This window comes from Trichoderma harzianum (assembly GCF_003025095.1).
Source record: "Trichoderma harzianum CBS 226.95 unplaced genomic scaffold M431scaffold_20, whole genome shotgun sequence".
NCBI lineage: Eukaryota > Fungi > Ascomycota > Sordariomycetes > Hypocreales > Hypocreaceae > Trichoderma > Trichoderma harzianum.
Window position 1 is genome coordinate 35,487 of NW_020209268.1, and position 20,285 is coordinate 55,771.

The window sequence follows — 20,285 nt, forward strand, 5'->3', positions numbered from 1 at the left end:
CTTTGATGGTGGTCATGCAAATGGTTGACAATAGGGTTGAAGCACAGTTGGAATATAGTAAATTTGACAAGCCATTGGTAAATCAGCTTCACTGAAGCTTCCCATCCAGCCATGCTTTTTTAGAAAGCTCATCACTCGTGTTCATACAGTAGATGGATTAGTATTGGTGCAAGCCGCGATTCTGTATAATCCATCCATATGCCAATTAATGGGTCCCGGCGTATCGCTGGCTGAGGCCCACCCGGTACTCCCTTGCCGTGGGGTAGCGCTGACCAAATCACGAATAACGGAAATGCCTTCCCCCTACATGGATCTTGTACTGCATCCATGTAGGCTTGGATGGGGGTGCTTGTGTAGAGTTGAGACAGAATATGGATTAAGAGGAATCTAGTATACAAAGGGAAACGCAAGGGTGCCGGCAGTACCAAATACTATTGAGTTGATCGTCAAGTTTGCTTCCCCAAAGCTACATGTACATGTAGTTATTCGCCAGCATTTACTAGCCGTCTCGTTTACTTAATTCCCAAGCTGTGATATAACTGGGTACAGAGGACATCTGTATGAACTGTAATCCGATGTAACCTTGCCCCAGAGATGTATGTCTGTATGGTAGACGTTCTCCAGAGCCGAGAGTCCTAGTGCCCGCTCAAAGTTCGTCCGCAACCCCTTTCCTTACTAGCTGACTATCTACTCAAGCTATCATCCGGCCATTTTCTTTTCACCTTTTCCTACAATTCCTTTCCATCACAGAGCGGCCTTATGTAAGATGAGTTCGTCAATCTACTCTTCTCGTTATCGGAATCGGGCCTGTGAGAACTGTAGACGGTATGTCACTTCATGTTCCTATCCCCTCTCAGCCGGCACAGAGTTCAATAGCTGACAATCCATATTTGATAGGCGTAAAAGACGGTGTACGATTGACTCTTCTCGCCATTTGGGCGGTTTAATTTCTTTTGATGCTGACATTCCCACGAATCTAGGCGATTCGACCAAGCCGCAGTGCCATTTATGTCTAAGATCAGGAGCCCCGTGTAGATATCCATCATTTTCTTTGAAGCCGGGACCCAAGCGGCGCTCCCGCGATGGCATTAATGGTAAGCGTCCCACAACCCACACCATAGATCCATGGCAAACGCTAACTAAGATCCTGGAGCGAATCGACTTCATACCTCAGAAGGCCCAAGCAAGTCATCCACTCCGGAAGCCGTGGATACCGTCGATGTACAAGATATAGGCGCAGAGCAAGCCTTATCAGCCTTGGGGTATCTAGATACTCCTGCGATTCCCTCTGAACCTCGAGAGTACATAACGGAGCCATTAGATGTCAGCCCAGAAGCTGCCTCTGCGCAAAGAGAGCCGCAGTTTACTAGACTAGATGTGGGCAATCCTGCGGATGCCTCTTTCTTGGCCAAACAACACGTGCCTTGGGCGCAGTCACCGCCGTATCCTCCTCTGGACATCATTGTGCATTTGGTTGAGGTGTATTTTGAGTCTATTCAACCTGAATTCCCACTTCTCCACCGCCCGAATCTTCTTAAATGCCTCTATTCTGGATCATTGCTTACTGAGAGGCATTCACCCCTTCTTCTCAACGCGTTATTCGCCCTCGCGGCAAAATTCACGGATGATCCGCGAGTACATTCTTTCGACCTATCGCTTGCACAATGCTTTTCTGGTGCAGAGTCTCCAGGCACAGCCCACACTCGAAAGACTAGCCGTCGCGAGAGGGGAAGGGGGTTTTCTCGGCGAGCCGGCGAACTTCTCCAAGACACAGCTCACGAGTATGAGAATCTGGAGCTGGATGCCAATATGGCCGATAAGCCATCGATTTTACTCATTCAGGGGGCTGTGTTGCTAAGTTATGCCGAGCTTTCACGGGGCGCAGTACATCGAGCTTACTCACTGATCTCAAAATGTGTGCGAATAGCCTACGATGCAGGCTTGGATCGAATAGACTCAGTGGAGAACGCCCAATCTATTGATCATATCTCGAGCCACCAGACTACGGATTGGAGAAAAGAAGAGCTGCGCCGCGCATGGTGGTGTATTTGGGAGCTTGAAAGTTTTGTTTGCAACATCCTATGTCGCACTCAAATAACCAACCTGACGAACTGTCAAACGAAACTCCCAATGGACGATTTGGACTGGTTCGACGGCACAGAGATACCATCCTACTTCCTGCCAAGTAATTTTGAGCAGTGGTCCAGGCTTGACATTGCATCGACACGCATTTCCATACTGGCGCATCGAATCGTGGCATTGCACTTCTTATTGGCCATCGTCGGGCTGGAAGTGAAAGAAAGCTCTGATCTTTCCACGGCTTATGCAGAAATTGAGCGCTGCGTAACAATATGGAGAAAATCGCTGCCTCTAGAATTCACGTCCTTATCTCAGGTTCAGAATTGTCCTGATTATCTCGACTCGTTCAGCAAACGCCTCTGGATATATGTGATCAATGAAGAGTCGGTATCGGACCTAATATTAAGATTCCAAGCTGACTGATGGGCCAGGATTACCCTGTTCACAGCTAAAAAGCGAATGTTTGAGGGTTTCAATGATGCTACGGCGCCTGATTACTGTCAGAGCTACTCCAAGTGGCTTTCATCCAGAATAGAACAGGACCGATATTCCATGAGACCTTCACAGTCTCGGAAGTTCTTCGAGACCATCCGCGCATCAGATAATATTTGCGGTGCGATCAAGCACTGTTCCAGTCACATAATCCATCGTTCTTCGCCACTGATTGTTGTCAGTCTATGGGCGCCGGCCTGCATTCAATTTCTAGTCAAAATATTTGCTACCTCGAACGGGGAGCTTCGCGACAAAGCTTCACTATCTCTGCAGACTCTCGTATCTGCCATGGAACAGTTTTCAGAATATTCAGGGCTTTGCCAAATAGTTTTGAGTCTGTATTTTCTCTCCAGCTGGAAGACGTTATCTAACTGTCATCATAGCACGCTTCCAAGAGTATATGCAAAAACTCAGTCGTTCTGAGCCGACCGATGCCGAAGATACCGCTAAAGGAGCTGCTTTCGGAAGAAGAACTCTCTCCCTTCCGAGGCCTGTTGACGATGCAATCATGAGGATTACCGAATTGTTGAAACCTATGCAGAGTAATGGACCAAGGGTTCCTTCTTCAGGCCCAGGGTATGAATCAATCTCTACTGAGTTTCCAAACACCTTGTGGTCTTATTATGGCCATGGGAACGGCCTTGAGCCTCAAACGCTATCAGACGATTTCCTGCGAGGCTACGATTGGATCAATCCCTTACTAGATTCATCAATTGAGTGACATCAATAGCACAATGCATGCTCTGGAGTCATTTCTGGGCGCATATAACGATTACTGTTAATGAGGCATGGAATCAAGAAATATCTAATAAGGAAAATTCATGTTGCAATCAATCATTAATCTCAGGGAATGAGCCTTTTTACTCTCCACTTATGACAGGAATAGTTATAGAGCTGGCATACAGCCCACCTGTGAATATAGTATTGGCTGCTCCCCGATGATAAGATTCGTCGTAAGCGCGCTCCCATCCTGGAATTGCCCCTGGTCCTTCTGCTGGTGAAATCTCAACACGGAATCGGCAACCCAAGGGAATGCGCCCTGTAGCAGCTAGCAACTCTACATCAATCTTGACCACTGTGTTTGGGAGTAGAGGTAAGGCATCCTCCTCCCGGTGAGTATGCCAGGGACGTTCCTTGTTACTCCTCACTGGATCGGTGGCCCCATGAGAGACCTTTAGACAGCCGTACGTCAGTGGTGCTCGTGTACCAGGTACTCGCGTCTGATAGTGGACTTCCTTATCACCCTTCATGACTCGAATGGCGACAAAGACATCAGCATCTGCTGATGTAGACGCTACCCACAGAGTGGCACGGAAGTGCCCTGCCAACTCGAGACTCTCCGTCAACGGGTCTGACTCGAAAATAGCCATTGGAAGACCCCCGGCCACTTGAACGTCTGCGGAGTATGTGAACTTCCCCTGCTGTAGAGGCAAATGAGTAGTGATTTCCCCTACAGTCGTGGCACCGTTGGCGTTGAGGAAGAGTTCCCGGTACTTGGTGTTTGGAAGTGGCCAAGTTGTCGCATTCTGCCACTCAAAGGCTCCACCACCTGTTCGCATTACCAGTCGGACAGGGGATTGCTCCTGATCCGGTACAAGTCCCTTGAGATGTCGGCTAAAGAAGGCCAATAGATCAGGTTGGCAATCAACAAACATATATTCCGGATAAGCAGCGTCGAGCATGAGAAGTTGCTTGGCTGGCGATGGCAACTCGACATAGGCTTCGAAGCCTGCACGGCCATGTATAAATCCCGTCTGACTGACGGCTGTGATTACGGGTATATGGATTTTAGAAAAATCAGCAGACAATATTGCATCCTGACCATGGCCATGATAGTGTCCATCGTCCCATGGGTGGTTTTCTAACCTGGCGACAAAATCGACAGCATCGCCGTTTTTGTTTCTTGCGGGGCCAACACTTTCTTTCCACCACCAGTGGCGATAATTTTCGAGGAAAATGCCTCCTGGGTATGCGAGATCGCGGTAGGCGTCGGCATCCGAGGCTATCGCGGCCATGGCGTGGAGGGACGGCGGTTGTAGAGCGGCAACATTCCACTGTGTGGTAGCGTTGTATGAGCTACCATACAGTCCGACCTTCCCATTACTCCAGGTCTGTTTAGCTGCCCACTCGATAGCGTCATAATAGTCTAGGGCTTCTTGTTGCGAGAAAACGCTCAATGTTCCCGGTGTCTTGCCCACGCCGCGGGCATCCACACGAACCACTGCATAACCTTGCGGCACCCAGGTACTGCTGTTGGCGGAGGCAGCTGTTTCCGAGTATCGAAAATAGTAGTTCAGCTCTTCTGTACTCTTCTCGAACCAAGCTGCTTCTCGTTCCTCACTAGCTAGCATTTCGGCCTCGTTATGAACGGACCCGGTTTGGAACGCACGGCCGTAGACGCTCTGCCGGAGGAGAACGGGATAAAATCCTTCATCAATGGGTAGGAAGACATCCGAAACGAGGTAGCTCCCATCACGGGTAGGAACCCTGACGTCCCGGAGTACTCTGATGCCCTGAAGAGCCCGGCGCAAGTGATTTCGAGCCTCCGCAGCTCCACGAAGCCGGAGCCCCAGCTCACGAAGTACACCATAAACAGCCGGTGCTTTCTCAAATTCCTCGATACTGGACAGGAATTGGATTCCCTTGGCATATGTTTCGACCGCTTTACGAGCGGCATCATCTATCACCACACCACTCCGAAGATCCGCGTCCCGTCCCAGACTTTGGAGGAAACGCGCTCGATTATTCGTTTCTGCGCAAGTTGGCTCCAAATCCTCCATCCTCTCATAGCTACTGTCATGCAGGCTAGCTATTGTCAGAGATGGTGACCCGATCGCCACCCCGATGATTAGACTACCGATGGAGAATGTTATCAATTCACCCTCCTCGTAGTAGAACTGCCCATCTTGATCGGTCACACCCTTCTGAGAAGACGTTTGGTACTCGAGACCTATCAAAGGACCGTCTCGGAATTTTCCAGTCAATATTTGCTTCATAGCCTTTGTAGAGGGTATCAGACTGCTTTACACAGCTGGAAGAAGTGCCTGTAATTGTGATGTTACTGAGATTATGATAGGTATCAGGCCCCTGTTCTTGCTTATGGGTGGGACCTGCCTCTTATGACTTTTGCAACACAGGTTGGGTGGCTCAATATTCCCTATAGCGTTTGACTGAATATACATATCGAGTGTATGTATCTACGGCAGCAAGAGGAAAGCGAATCTTCCCAATGACACCGCGCCGGATACACGGCATAACACAATCGTGATATGCCGCAAGACTATTTCAGAGGTAATGGGCTCCTAAATGAGACTGTCCGCTTGTATTCTACTCAGCTGTTACAGCGTTAGTAATTCATCCGCACATCAGAGCCTAGGGTGCAATAAAGTGCGGTCTATTTGACGAACATGGGTATTATAATTGGTCCGCCACCTTTCCAGTCTCTCCTGGATATCAGATCCACTGAAAATGCGACAACGCCTGTAGTATTCCGCCATGTCTTGTAACACGAAACATAGGCTATAAAGAAGCAAATAGTTCTCTATTCAACACCATTTATCTCATCACACTCAACGCACCTAAACCACCCAAAGCAGAAACATCTCTCCCTAACATTTCAAAGCTCTTTTCTAAACTATCTACAATATTACACCATGCGTTATACTACAGACTTCAGCGTCGAAGAGAAGTACACCTATCTCGATGGCTTGGGAAATCATCATCAGTAAGCCCGTCCAGTCTTGTTCAAACATTTCAAATCTAATTGATGAGATTAGATCTGAAGCATTTCCCGGGGCAGTTGCATTTGTCAACCCCTATCCTCAACAAGCCCCTTATGGCTGTCGAACGGAGAAGATCTCTGGAACAGCGTTTGTGGCTCCACGGGCAGAGAACTTGCAAACCTACACATATCGTTCCCAGTCCTCCTACGATCACTCCGAATTCAAGCCGTGGCATCACGAATTGGAGACTGCTAATCCGGCAGAACCGACAAAGTTCACGCCCAATGGCTACTGGTGGTCCGACTTCGCCTCGGTCAGTGAAGGCGATTGGACAGGGCAGCATCTGCTAGGAAGCAACGGAAACGCACGGCAGAAAACTGGAGTTGCTCTCTGGGTTTTTAAACTCACTAAAGATATGAAGCCACAGACGGTATTCTCGAGTCAGGATGGTGAGGCTTTGATCGTCCCCCAGTCGGGCGCACTGGATATCACCACGGAACTGGGAAGGCTGCTAGTAAGAGCCAACGAATTTGCCGTTATCCCGCGTGGAATCCGATATCGTGTAGGGTTGGTCGATGGAAAGCCATGCCGAGGCTACATCTGGGAGCTGTATCAAGGCCATTTTCGATTGCCAGAGCTCGGTATCATTGGGTCAGTGGGCCTCGCCAGCCCGCGTGACTTCCAAGTTCCCACAGCATTCTTCGATGGCGAAGTTATCGACGGCATTGCTGTTGCAAATAATGGCAATTCTCCGTGGACTATCATCACGCGTCTTGATACTAGACTATGGTCCTGTACACAAGACTCCACGCCGTTTAATGTTGCTGGTTGGCAAGGCACGCTCTATCCTTACAAGTACGACATGATGCGCTTTAACCCCTTTAGTAATGCTGCATTTGATCACCATGACCCATCGTTATACTGCGTCCTGCAAGCCCGGGCCTATGGGAAAGAACCTTTCACCTCTGTCTTGGACTTTGCCCTTGCCGGGCCTCGCTGGGAGGCTACTGAAGACACAATCCGGGTCCCCTGGTACCACCGCAATACTATGTCAGAGGTCATCTTCCCGGTAATCAACGACCCGGCACTCCCTTTCAATGGTGGTACGAAGTTTGGCCCCTTTGCAGGTTGGATGAACGCCGCCATGGTGCCGCATGGGCAGACGGAAGAGGAGTATCAGCTGTACTTGAACCAGGACACCAGCAAACCCGTAAAACTGCAGGATGATGGAGTTTCGGTAACGGTTTTCGAGACTGAGTGTCCCCTCATGCTGAGCGAATGGGCTTATAACACGGCAGAGAAGAATTTCAAGTCACAGGCCTCCGCGGTATATGATAAATGAGATGTGCCAGTGGAGGGAGACTGGAGAATACTGAGCAGAAAGATATGCTTCAAATCTTGAGGTACTTACATGTATCTTTGACCATTTTTTTATTTCATATAGACGTATTTATTGTGAACTCGATCTTGAATAAAGCCACTTGGCACGCTCATCTCCAAACTCTTCCAACATAATTCTGTTTACGGCATTACATACATGTAGATTCAACTTTGCATATGCTTTATCAGCATCTTCATACAAACTTTCGTTTTATAGCGATCCCTCAGGCCACTCGTAAGGCGGCCACGGAAAGTCAGGATTCCACTTCAATTGGAGAACCATAGTGCCCTCAGGAAACTCCTTCTTCGTCCCATCCGACATTCGAAACGGGCCGGTCGGTTGATACATCGTCCAGTCGTTGATGACTCCCACCGCCTCTGCCACTCCATCTTTCAATCTGGCGTACCTATTTGGCGGCGCAATGTAGTCTCCCATCACTTCGCCACCTTTGTTGATCTCGTATTCGCTAGGCTCAGCCCTGATCCAAACAGGCTGACGATATTGGTCTTTCTGCATGTCCGTCTCGAAATCGAACACTTTGGGTTGTTCAAAGCCCGCCTTCACGGGAAATTTTACCCCGCAATTGCCCAGATCCTCTTGAAGAGACATGTTACCAATGCTGTAGTTGACATACACGAGCGACAACTTATCCGTCCTGATGAGCATCTTCCACAGAACATCTGTGCTCTCGGCTTGTTTCCATTCCACATGCTCTTCATCTGCAAACCAAGAAATATACCAGACGGCATTTTGCTTCATGGCCTCGTCGTCGAGGATGAGGAATTTTTCTTCTCGACCAGCCTCGTCTTCTTTCCGGCGGATGTATTCGTGAGATTTCCCGATATAGTCCTCAGGTGGACGGACGATTTTGATGTGAAGCCTAGGATCAAAGCGTGCATTATTGCCTAATTCGAAGGCTGATTTGAAGACTTGCAGTTCATCGCTGGAGATGTCGGCGAGAAGATAGCATGTGAGGACATCTAGATTGTCGTTGGGCACAAAGAAGACCATGTTGAACTTGTTGCAATTGGTGTAGAGACTATCAAATCTGGTGATGAACGAAGTATGTTTTTAATGAATCTGATTTAGAATGTACTGTATGTTTCAACGTCCCCAAGACTCCCGCTGCGTAAGCATATCAGTAAACAACCCGTGAATGCATGATGAAATATCTCGTATCGAGTCGTGAGTTTTAGGCAGCGATTAGCGGTGTTAGTGCCTACAGTTATAGCCGTGCGCTCTTAGTGGCGGCTGCGCCTCTCGCGATCCGCTTCATTAACAGGCACAGTATTTTTAGAACTGCTGCGGATCTAGCTGCATCTGTCTCGCTTACCTTACCGAAGAGGCGGTAATATATATTAACTTCAAGGAGATCGGGCTAAATATTTGCAATGTGAGGCTGTCACCATCATCTATAAGCGCCTTGGTGATGGGCAGGTGGTAGCCAAAGACAAGCATCGCCACATCAATTAGCCCTCATTACACATCCTTCAACTCTAGACTCAAAATTCGGGATCAATTGAGCCATCATACTAAGCCCGTCCTTCGATATATACGGTAAAATTCAGTGTATACTTGTGACACACGAGACGTATAAGGGTTACACACGGGGGGGTTGATCGGCGAGGTGGCGCTCACAGTTTCGAAATACGAATGGCATTAACGTTGCACAAGATGAGTAGCAGAACCTATGTTTTGTTTTGTTTTTATTTCTTTTTTCTAAGCTTCAATGAAGTATCTTAATGTAAAAGTGGACAAAAGTATTTATTTATGTACAAGAAGAATAAAATGAGGAGTAAAGACCTACTAAGATGGCTCGGTTGAGTTGTGTAAGTTTGTATAACGGAACGTGTCTCAAGAGCATCCCGAGTTTTCAATATCGCGTCCAACCCCCAGATTCGGATCCATCCCCCGCTCCATCAACACACGCACTATATCCTCTCTTCCCTTACTAGCAGCAATATGTAGACTGTTGCACCCTTCGCTGTCTACTAGAAATGGATTCGCCCCGACAGAAAGTAACATGCCGACAGCCTCAAGATGCCCAGCCTCGGCGGCATAGTGAAGCGCAGTCCGCCCATAAGTGTCTTTGGCATCTAATCTAGCCCCTCTGCTGACGAGGAGGCCAATGATACCCATGAATCCACCTCTAGCAGCTAAATGAAGAGGGAACTGACCTCCGAGGTGACTCTCTGGTGACAAACAATTACTCTTTGGTCTGCTTATGAGGCTGATGGAAGCGTCGTACGACAGGGCTGACGGTGATGATTGCGAATCCTGAAAAGGCTGAACGTCCAACGTCGCTGAGCTAGGAATAGGGCTGTGGCTGTGGTTGTCAAGCGTGTCCCCAGACGGTAGAACATTGGCGTCGGTATCGAATAGAGGAGATGCCGCTGGCCAAAAAGGAGTCCATGGATTGGGGATCTCGGCGGATAGTGTTTGGCTCCTCTCATAGTCGGATATGGCCGAGGGAGTGAGAGCGCCGTATGATGAATTTGGTGATGTGACGGATATGAAGCTCCGATTGTAGTCCTCCGGAGGTGTAATCTCTAGTCGTCTAGTGACGCAGCTGCAGCAAGGTCCAGCGTGTGGTGATGTTCTGAGATCTGGTGATTTGGACATTTCAGAAAGTCTCTGCTCAGCTTTCCGGCGTCCTGCATGATGGCAATCGTTAGTCGATATTCTCAAACTGCGTATTACGAGTCGGCTTGACTTACTATGCTTGCGCTGGGCGATTCTATTCTGCTTCCTCCGTCTCTCTTTTGCAGCATTTTCGGCATCGACGATGCTATCAAGCTTAATCTTTTCTTCAATCCCTTCATCATTCTGAATGCAAAGCCTCAATTCATGTCGGTTGCCAGAGGGGCGTTCTGGAGTGCAGGATGAGGTCGCCATAATGTCTTTGCTCTTTTTTACGGTAGACGATGTTAGCTTTGCAGTAAAAAATTCTCCAGTTACATAGTATAGTTGTCGTGGATAAAAAGTGCAGTTCCAAAAACTTGTCTCATTATTTAAACATTTCTGTCAGGCACAGACAGGGATGTTGGAAGGAATCTGGGAATCTTATTGTAGACACCCTCGGCATTGGGGGCGGGCACACAGCTTAGCAGCATCTCCTGCAACAAGCCACACCTTTCACCACTCTTGTGCGTAGCCGAGAACCGGGGATGCTATCATCTTGGCTGAAAGAAGCCATTTGTGGCTCGAATTGGCGCTCACACGGCATCTATAAACGCATCAACACGCTAGACGGTCGCAGTGACAGTGGCCAAACTCGTCCATCTTGGCGGCCCATTTTGCCTTTTTTGCGACTGTGGCGATCCTGCAAGGTTGCTTGCTTGATCTGGGTTAGCAAGGCTGCTGCAAGGAACCACAAAAGCACTGGATGCGATGCGGCTTGGGCGACTGCTAGGAATAGTCAATGGCGGAGCCGTTCGATCTAAGCAAAGGGACCATGGGGCCGCGGGCTGGATTCCAAGCAAACCAAGTGCGAAGTGCGATGAATCGATGCAAGGGATGGTTGTAAGGCTGGCCAATCGGTGGCGCCCAAGCTGATGGTTCAAGGGATCATCTCCTGAGATGGGAACATCCGGAAGACGAAGCGGAATGACGACGTTCCGAATAATGACCTCGAGAGGCAGCTCGGTGATTGACTCATTGCAGCATTCGGTCTACGCGGAATTCCAGATTGACGAAGCTTCATCACGGCCATCGTCAGACGCTGCGGCAGTTGGCTTTCACGGGACCATGGCAAACCCGCCAAAGCAGTGTGGCGAATGCACAAGATCCATGTCAGTTTGGCGGTTGGCCCAATAAGCGCCCAGGACGAGGCGCAGAAACCCAGGAGGATCCCCAGAAGGATTGCCCCTGGCATCAAGGCATACTTGCGTCGATTGATCACGGGAATTGCGGCTGGGCCGTAGAGCAGAGCAATGGCGCGTCTAGATGACGCTGCTTCATCGTGCGCCGTAGCTAAATATGAATATTTGCATGATGCTAATGCCAGGCAGACTTTTGTGAGTCTGTCCCACAGAAGCTAATACGCGCCTCACATTATTAATAACAACAGTGGGCGATCTCATCTGGCGACAGCTTCAGCTGTGTTGGCAACTCGTCGCTGACGTAGCAGAGCGCGGCGTATTTCCACAAGAAGAAAGTCATTCATTACCGTTTTTCGAAGAGCGTAAAGTGATGCGAGATTACCGTAGAATGTGCAGCGAATAGTACATGGATTTCATCCAGCCAGTCTTACCTGGCCCGGGTTGTTGGACTACTTCTCGGATATAAGTGGCCCGGCGGCAATAGCGAGCTAAAATCCCATCAAAGGCCAAATTAACCAATGAAACGGGCTCGTTCAAGATTCCGGACCAAAAACCGGTTCGTTGTGATCCCATGGAAGTCTACGCACACGCATACGCATCGATCTCCAGCCCCGGTATCAAACCACATTGCAGCACGGCGATGTCCGATGCAGGTGGAAGATGACAGGTTACAGGATGAATCAAAAGTCCAATTCTAAGCTAGAAGTACATTGTGATCTATGACTGACTGGCGCCCGTAAATGCGATAGCCCTGTGGTTGCCCTCTTTAACTCCTCTAGTCGAAACATGCCAAACTGTGAAAAATACAATCGAGTTCTGCATCCAGTGCAAAATTCGTAGAATGTTGTCTCGCTGCATCACTTCTTCTGAGATCCGGAGGTCGAGCTAGATCCTCCAGCTCCAGATGTTGGTGTACTAGCCGAAGTGTTTTGCGCACCAGATCCTGAGGATCCTGATTGACCGGCAGTGTTGTTGGTGCCGTTGGCATCTGAAACTTGTGTTGGCTCTATTCATTGCTTTTCAAATTTCTATATAAGGGGAGAGATGAACCTACCAGCAACAGAAGCCATAACCACAACAAGAGGGAGTCTCATTTTGTCGATGAATTGCGATTTCAATTGTTTAAGACGTGAATGTCGGAGTGTTTGGTATGTTATATCTTTTCTCTTTGTTAATAAAGTTGTTCTGAGTCTGATGAACAATATCTTCATTCCCTATCCCAATATTATATATCTTTCCACGCTGTCAGCGTGACGCGGCCCTGACGAACACGCTGAATGGCCGAATGCCATCCAAGCTGAACAGAATAGGGCAATGCATTCACCAACCCATACCGTTTCAACGTCCTGAAGGATGAAGGTTGGCCGAAAGGCGGGATAGGCTGATATGCTGACAGAAAAGTGCAGTTCCATGTCAGCACAAGAGCCAGCATGACTGCTGACTGCGAACATTTACACTGCGTCGGCAACACTCACTCTGCGATACCGAGTATCATGAGATTGCTTTTGAATTATGAAACAAATCATCTTTGCAAAGTTGTTGTCTCTACTTTCGGTTGTGCGGAATATTATCAATGTGCATTCTCGTTCCTTTGTCGAATGTGGACATATTCGAGGCAGGCTCGGACATGAACAGAGCGCTGCGTCCGATAGACATTGACAATAAAAACTATTTATCAATAGAAAGATATATCTTCTTTCTAACTAGACTAAAGAGTCTCTCTCATGTACATGATGATAGGATTTACTAGAAGCAAGTTCATGTTGGTCATACGCGATGCGCCTTTGCGAAAGGCGCTACAGGATTCTTACATGTCCATGTGATCTCTTCATTCAGAACCAAATTGATTTTATGATATTCCAACGTTAATTTGTCATTTCATATTGCTAAGTACAATGATTTATGATATACCGACATGCCCAATTGCCTGATCATGACATTCTGATTATGGTGACAGTCAAGGAGCCGTATTGCAAAAGATACTGCCTAAGCCTTCCTCTTGAAGCTGAAAATCATTTATCATGTGTTATGACTTTGCAGATAACAGAAACATATGACCCGAGATATAATCCCTAATTCCTTCTATTGAGGTCATTCAGATAGGGTAGCATTCTTCACCCAATTCGTCCAAAGTGCGCCTCGGCAATTGCACTTTTGCCGTGTCAACCGCAGCCCCGGAAATTACCTTTTTTTTCTTTATCATTGATAAAACATCTTCAAAGTCCCGTTCTGTGTCATGAAATAGGATTCTCCGGCCAGTTGCACAGCTGAGCCATTGCCAGTGACCAGATTGCCAGACAAGTCATTTCTGTGCTGAAAAAAATCCTAAAAAATAAAACACTTCTTACTCACACGTCACCTTGAGTGAAATATTTCTCTAATTATGTCGGGGCCAGGCTGTGTTTGGGAGCACCCATTCAGTGAACTTGCTCAGCCTTGTATGACTGACAGGTTTCAGCCCTATAACCTGACTTAGTAAAGGAGAAGGATCAGTATTCGAAACAACGAGCCTCATGCGCAAGGCAGACGCACATTAGCCCAAAAATAAGCACCGCTAGAGGTAGTGGGACAATGAATAGTGGTACGGCGTGGCGAAGGCAACTGATACGACGTTAATCTCGCATTGTTCCGCCTAACGTCGGATAGTAGTATAAACAGACTTTTGTAATGTACAGCAGTATTCATTAGAATAATAAGATGCATAGAATAAAAGAATTCACGGTAACAACCACGCATGGAATACTTGTTTATCAGTCATTTGGCTACTATTATGTAACCAAGCCATTGGGAGACTGAGAGCGGAATTGCTGGCTACAGCACGCGCAGGAGGAGTTGCTTAAGACATTGAGAAAATAAACCAGTATATAGAATGGCTCCGTAACGTCCCATTGACTTTCCGCATTTTAGCACTAACTGATGCAAGTCATTGCGCTTGTATTGGCGCAAGGATGGAATGGTGTATCATGTAAATGAGAGGCGCATTGTTTCAAGACTACAACAAGTTTCGTATCCTAATAGAGCAGCGCATGGAAATTAAATAAACAAAAGAACAAAAAGGGAATCGGGTATCAATTAAAGGCGTCAAATGCAAAAAGAATGATCTCGCCCGGGCTCGAACCGGGGACCTTTTCGGTGGTGTCAACGAAAGATGTTAACGAAATGTCATGACCAACTAGACCACGAAACCATTATGATATCTGATTGGTGGAAACAAGCGGCCGCATATGAAGTATATAAATCTCCCCACGAGCGGACGACAGTCTCATCTTCAAATCGGGAAGCGGCAGATCTGATGGCAATACGGCAAAAGTCATCCGAATTACGTTTTGAAACTGATGTGAGATTATCTGAGATTGATCTAGGACCAAACTTGAAGAGGGAATTAGGATTATACCGCTATAGAAGCTCACTCTATGTAGCACTTTGTGATAGGTTCAAAGAGTAGTCGGCAAATTATAATTCAACCTTAATTTGCCGATGTCCGCAAGCCACAGTCAAAGCGGCTGCTTACCGCTTCTCTCATTGTGACGCAAAAGAGAAATGCTTGAACAAAAATGCTAGACTGCGGACTTTTATCCGTACTGACGTCGGCCATGAGGAATTCCATGCACAGCCTCAAAAGCCCAAATCCGAAATCCGAATCGGAGATGACTATAACGCATGCATATGCAAGCGTATAAGTGAGTGACTCCCTGAAGTGGCAATCGTCCGAAGACTTGAGTCACTCTCCATTTTCACAGGTTTAGCAATATCTCAAAAGAACCGCAGTCATCCACTAACTCAAGTTAAATCACCGCTCGGCCTTCAACGAACCACCCGATCGTACGGATGTCGAGGTTCCCGGAGTAAGCAAGTTCCCCGCCAGTCCGTAAGCCGATCCCCAAAGAACTGGGAACCATTGCCACCAGATGTGGCCTAGTGAACCCTCTCCGGCTATCGCTCAACAGAAGAACCATAGGTTTTAAAACGTTCTGTTTCTCCCCGTCCTCTAAACCCAACCCAGCTTGCCGGAGATGAACTTTTTTGTTGATTTTTGTTGACTTGGAGTGGTTGCGCCTGATGAATAAGCGCTAACTACCGAGCATGTTGCCTGTTTGCTGTTCGTGTTGTTCGTAGTTAGCCAGACTAGTCTGACTCGAGTGATAATTTACTACCTAGTAGCATGCATTTCATGCTAAGACGTGCGTGGGGGAGATAGCAGCTGCAGGACAACGAGCAACATTGGCTCTTTTAGGGAAACAATCTTAGAATTTATGATCATGGAAGAATAATATGAGAGGTATTGGATAGTAATTCATGAGAGGTATTGTGATTCCCATCAGGGCGTGAAACAAAAGCCTAGCCATAGACGGAATCTATTAGTGATCTGTTGATGATATGGACAACATTCTATCAGGGATGAAAGATTGTCATTTATGTCTGATTAATAAACATATGAAACGGAAGTCCATACGTACAGATCATGAATTCCATCTAGACCCTATAAGAGCATGTCAGGCTGTCATTTCACTCATATAGCACTAGCGCATCACGCCCGGGACCATAGCATTACGAAGTACACGTATAACCGTATTTCTTACCTATCACACAAGAACTTCTGCCAATAGTACACGGGAAGCACCTTAAAGAGTGGTCCTTCCGAGCCTATAAGGCATCGCTTAATGATTTGTATTAAAATAGAATACGCTACGGCGAATTACCTAATACCGGACTCTATGACAAATGATAGGTTCTGCTCGGAGCAGATGAGGTAATCGGACCAGACTCAATACAACTTCTTCAGCAGTCTTGGCAAACCTCTATTCTATTTATATGCAAGTCAAATAGTTATGTGATGTGTATCACAACACTATCAGCAGCCAAGTCTGATAGCGGCTCTGATTCCAACTCAGTGATAGGACCAAGGGGTAAGCTGTCTCGTTCCTTGCCGCCTTTACCGTCTTCAACTAGGCAGCAGATGAAGAATGAACTGAGTAAACCAGAGCGGAATTCGTAGTGTCCCCACAAGGCTCTTGTGGCTCAGGGTTTTGCAGCCACTGCTGACTCCTGGTCGATAGAGTTTGGAAAATGCTGACAGTGCGAGTAGTCGAGGAGCATCCCTCTGGGAAGCATTCCAAGTGAATCATGGATTAAACTGAATTATGACCAAAATCCAATGACAAAAAGTATGAATGCCAAATCCGTGGCTCCGAATTCACAGAGTGTATACATCACATTTCTGCAATTGCGTTTCGGTCTTAACCGAAAGTCTGATTCCGTACCACAGAGGCGCCCCGGCTTCCCGGCCCTTACAGTGTTCGCATACTGGCGGAACTGTTGCCGCACTGAGGTTGGATTCGCCGCCGGAAGTGTGGAGCCGAAGGAGCCGATCCGCAAAAGCCTAAGAATCATAATCCACGGTATGAACTTATCCCCCTGATCTCACATCACACTAGAGAGGTCCCCCCGGAGAAGCCCCAGCGTCGGTGAAGCAATTGACGTGATCGGGCGTGTTAGCCATGTTCCTAGTTCTGACGGGAGAAAATCAGCTCATGACAAAGAGACTGGCCTCCTTGGGAACCCCATGGTGTGTCCTCATCTATGCCCCAGTGAAGGAAGAGGCCAAAATGCTTGAGGGTAATACGTTCAGTTCCGCCTTGTTCTTGCATTTGTGAATCATGGCAAGAGTTTGCGAGATGTTCTGCGAGTAGGAGGACAGAATACATGCTCTTATCCGGTCTTGTTGGCCAAAATGATTCCACAAGGAGACAGTGGTAACATACAAGCAATTGAGCATCTCGTATACCGGTGGCTACTATTTTCTCGCCCCGCCTCAGCCCTACGGCTCAAGCAAAATAAGAGTCGAAAAGTCTCATAAGACTGACATCAAGTTTTGGCTGCGCTAATCGAGCATGTTTGCTACCCAAATACAAGCCTCCAGCGATCCAACGTGAGACACGCTACATCAACTTGGGAGATACTATATCTCAGGAATGCAACAGTGCCTCAATTTCGGTGGTAACAGGAGTTCGTAAAACTATTTCCGGCGCCATGGATCTAGTCAATGACACATAAGCAGCTGCCGTTGAGCAGTTGCCATCGATTGGTTCAGTTGAATGTGAATATGATGACGGGGCTGTTCAGGCTTCATTATCTGTTATTCGAGTCCTTGCTGTATTTTATACAGACTACATGCTGTCACTTCTGATAACTCATGTTTTAGGTCTAGCGATAGCAATCTTGCATTATCATACCTGATATCCGGAGGCCAGGAGTAATTAATTCCGGGCAAGTTATGTAAATTGGAGAATCGAGTCAAAGAGTCCGCACATGCGATATCTGAAGAACGCAGAAATCATCTAGATATGGACCAATATCCCTTTCAAGCGGCGGGGTGGGCTAAAGCCGCCAAGAAGGAGGCTGTGGCGTACGCCAGCCGTGGTGATATGATATCCGGCATTCATCATATTTCCATCTGTCAAATCGAGCTCCTTACTCATGCTATCGCCGATTCACCGTTAATTCCGCCGAAAAGAGCCCAATAACGAGGAAACGTGTCGTAAACTCGTAATTTTTAGATGACAAGAGTTGGCCGCACCGTGTTTTGCTGCCGAATAATAGGGGGTTTCGCGGACATGATCAGCGTTTGTTCGCCCATCGTTGTATAGGCATTTCGATCAATCAGCTTTCATATTCTTGTATTAGTAGGTAAATTCTGGATATAAGCGGGCCATTTTCCAAAATTGGGCTGTTGATTAAGCCATTAACCTTGATATAATGATACTGGAGGGTGTGGAGGGTGTAAAGGGTGTGTCGCCTCATCCTGCTAACCTGTACCTAGCTGACCCTCCTTGAAGCAATAAGCTCACGAGCGGGTAAGCCTTAGTTGAAGTAAGGAGCTCACAACAGGTGAGCAGCAGGATTGATTGGAGTTGAGGTGAAGCAACCTGGACTATAAAAGGGACGGTGGCCTCTGGAAGGTAACCGTTCATTCGGATCTCATTATTCACCAGCCACTCAATCTTTCGCTTGCTTTTTCAGCAATAGTTCACATACCCAGCTAAACAACTTATAGCTCACCGAATATTTTCACACGCACATTACCACAATGGCTTCAGCACAAGGCATGGCCGCATATGCTGCGCCCTCTCTTTTCCAGCCTCACCTCACCCGTCAGGCCATCCGAGATGCTCACAAGAAGAAGATTCCCCCGTTGATTGGATACTATGGCGGTCTTGGATCCACAAAGATTTCACGCTGGGTGGCGCCTCTCAACTTTGATGTCGTTTGGGTCGACTGGGAGCACAGCAGCATGAACGTTGAGACAATGACAACCATTGTTCACGAGGCCATTTTCATGAGCCAGGGAAGGACAATTCCATTTGTCAGAGTGCCAGGACATGACCACGCCTCGATTGGATATGCGCTGGACGCCGGCGCAAGTCTTGTCATCCCCCAAGTAAGTTACACGCGATCAAGAGTACCACAAAGCACCATGTTGTGAGATGGCAAAGCTGACTCGGTTGTAAAAAGGTTGAAACCGTTGAGCAAGCAAAGCATGTTATATCATCAGCCAAGTTTGGGTCCAAACAAAGGGGCACTCGCTCGGCACCCCCCTTCCGACTGATGCCTGGTGTCACAGATATGGCATTCCAGCCGGGCAGAGATATCTTTCAGGCGCTCAATGATCAAGCTGCCATCATGATCCAGATTGAATCGCTAGAAGGTGTGTTTCCACTTCATCAGCTTTGAGCCTCGTCTTGTCTGCAGTCATCCGCCAAATGGACCCCCTCGCTGACTCTTTGTCCACCAGGCATTAACAACCTGGACGCCATCCTCACCGAGGTGCCAGATATCGACATGGTGTGGCTTGGAAGTCTCGATTGTCGTGTAGAAATGAATCTGGCAAGTAACTACGGCATGGGCGGTAACGAGCCCGAGTGGCTAGAGGCTCGCCAGAAGTTCTTTGATGTCCTGGACAAGCACGATAAGCCCTATGGTGGCTTTGCCTTTTCCAGCCCTCCTTTTGGCACGCCAGAGTCCTTCAAGAAGGCTGCAGAGCGCATGTCCTTTATCATCGTGGCAGCCGATGTCAAAGCGCTGGCCGGCATGGGAGAAACGCTGCAGGAAGCGCGAGGGCTTGTGGAAGGGCTTGTGGTACCGGAGAAGAAGGTGAATGGAGAGAATGGACACAGCAATGTTAACGGTGAGAAGTTATAGATTGGCGGCGATTGGAAAGAATTGATGGTACAAGGGGATAAAAGAGAGATGAATGTGAATGTGAGGGAGAAAAGAGGATGGAAATAGATCAGAGGGGGTGATGTAAGCAGCCGCCAGAGATGGCAGTTGCAGTGCTCAGCGTGCCTTCCTGCTTTGATCGGGTATCATCTGTTAGTCAGCTATCACGACTTTTATAATAAAGCTTCATGATTCAAAATGTCTTTGACACAGACACATTGCCACGGCTTCAGCTGAGAAAGTTGACGTGCTTTTCCTGCTTCCTCTCCGCACGTCAATCGACACCATTTACATAACAGCAACCCTTAGCGCTGCTCGAGATCTGGGGAAGACGCCGTTATCGCGCACCATGTGGGACTCGTGCAACATGTGAATCTGCAATCGAATCAAAGGCGTCGCCTGTGCAATATTCTCCAGTCATTGCCTTGGTCCCCAAAGACGAAACGGGATGCTTATCTCGCCATGCTGCCGCGGCCTCCCCGCAAATCGACAACGGCGAGCGCTGAGGATTGGCTGCTGCTGGGTCCTGATCCCTGGCCGACACAATCCTTGACTCGTGCGGTCCGATTTGCG

General features: G+C 47.9%; 7 protein-coding genes, 1 non-coding gene and 1 pseudogene across 9 annotated transcripts; 3 read left to right on the forward strand and 6 right to left on the reverse strand.

The window, feature by feature from the left end:
• Positions 1–1,425: 1,425 nt before the first annotated feature.
• Positions 1,426–2,994, forward strand: M431DRAFT_98331 (hypothetical protein; the record flags this gene model as incomplete). The annotated part of the gene is made up of 2 exons (XM_024925036.1): positions 1,426–2,423; positions 2,511–2,994. Coding segments are annotated over 2 exons (1,482 nt in total), but the record flags the coding sequence as incomplete, so codon positions are not given.
• A 437-nt stretch (positions 2,995–3,431) lies between these two features.
• M431DRAFT_98165 (hypothetical protein) lies at positions 3,432–5,567 on the reverse strand (the record flags this gene model as incomplete). Its single annotated transcript, XM_024925010.1, has 1 exon — positions 3,432–5,567. One exon carries the CDS (start codon positions 5,565–5,567, stop codon positions 3,432–3,434), a length of 2,136 nt encoding a protein of 711 aa, XP_024768750.1.
• Positions 5,568–6,224: 657 nt separating this feature from the next.
• Positions 6,225–7,635, forward strand: M431DRAFT_545499 (hypothetical protein; the record flags this gene model as incomplete). Its single annotated transcript, XM_024921178.1, has 2 exons — positions 6,225–6,295; positions 6,348–7,635. The coding sequence occupies 2 exons, from the start codon at positions 6,225–6,227 to the stop codon at positions 7,633–7,635; spliced, it is 1,359 nt and encodes a 452-aa protein (XP_024768751.1).
• Positions 7,636–7,735: 100 nt separating this feature from the next.
• On the reverse strand, positions 7,736–8,824 carry M431DRAFT_513120 (hypothetical protein). Its single transcript, XM_024919957.1, has one exon. It carries the CDS (start codon positions 8,683–8,685, stop codon positions 7,885–7,887), a length of 801 nt encoding a protein of 266 aa, XP_024768752.1. The 5' UTR covers positions 8,686–8,824; the 3' UTR covers positions 7,736–7,884.
• Positions 8,825–9,588: 764 nt separating this feature from the next.
• On the reverse strand, positions 9,589–9,852 carry M431DRAFT_49346 (hypothetical protein; the record flags this gene model as incomplete). The annotated part of the gene is made up of 1 exon (XM_024917117.1): positions 9,589–9,852. A coding segment is annotated over one exon (264 nt), but the record flags the coding sequence as incomplete, so codon positions are not given.
• A 1,298-nt stretch (positions 9,853–11,150) lies between these two features.
• M431DRAFT_545502 lies at positions 11,151–11,646 on the reverse strand (annotated as a pseudogene; the record flags this gene model as incomplete). Its single annotated transcript has 1 exon — positions 11,151–11,646. A coding segment is annotated over one exon (413 nt), but the record flags the coding sequence as incomplete, so codon positions are not given.
• A 706-nt stretch (positions 11,647–12,352) lies between these two features.
• M431DRAFT_10246 (hypothetical protein) lies at positions 12,353–12,589 on the reverse strand (the record flags this gene model as incomplete). The annotated part of the gene is made up of 2 exons (XM_024911442.1): positions 12,353–12,483; positions 12,550–12,589. The coding sequence occupies 2 exons, from the start codon at positions 12,587–12,589 to the stop codon at positions 12,353–12,355; spliced, it is 171 nt and encodes a 56-aa protein (XP_024768754.1).
• A 2,003-nt stretch (positions 12,590–14,592) lies between these two features.
• M431DRAFT_t190 lies at positions 14,593–14,682 on the reverse strand. The gene has a single exon. It is a non-coding gene; the product is annotated as a tRNA-Val (tRNA).
• Positions 14,683–18,490: 3,808 nt separating this feature from the next.
• M431DRAFT_513125 (hypothetical protein) lies at positions 18,491–19,921 on the forward strand. Its single transcript, XM_024919958.1, has 3 exons — positions 18,491–18,933; positions 19,008–19,200; positions 19,288–19,921. Exons 1-3 carry the CDS (start codon positions 18,583–18,585, stop codon positions 19,692–19,694), a joined length of 951 nt encoding a protein of 316 aa, XP_024768755.1. The 5' UTR covers positions 18,491–18,582; the 3' UTR covers positions 19,695–19,921.
• Positions 19,922–20,285: the final 364 nt, after the last annotated feature.

Excerpts from the sequence above, each read along its gene's own strand:
- M431DRAFT_513120 (XM_024919957.1), bottom strand. The coding sequence starts at position 8,685 with ATGGTCTTCTTTGTGCCCAACGACAATCTAGATGTCCTCACATGCTAT.
- M431DRAFT_513125 (XM_024919958.1), top strand. The coding sequence starts at position 18,583 with ATGGCTTCAGCACAAGGCATGGCCGCATATGCTGCGCCCTCTCTTTTC. Across the intron at positions 18,934-19,007 it reads CAAGTCTTGTCATCCCCCAA|GTTGAAACCGTTGAGCAAGC; the intron begins GTAAGTTACACG and ends GGTTGTAAAAAG. Across the intron at positions 19,201-19,287 it reads CCAGATTGAATCGCTAGAAG|GCATTAACAACCTGGACGCC; the intron begins GTGTGTTTCCAC and ends TTTGTCCACCAG.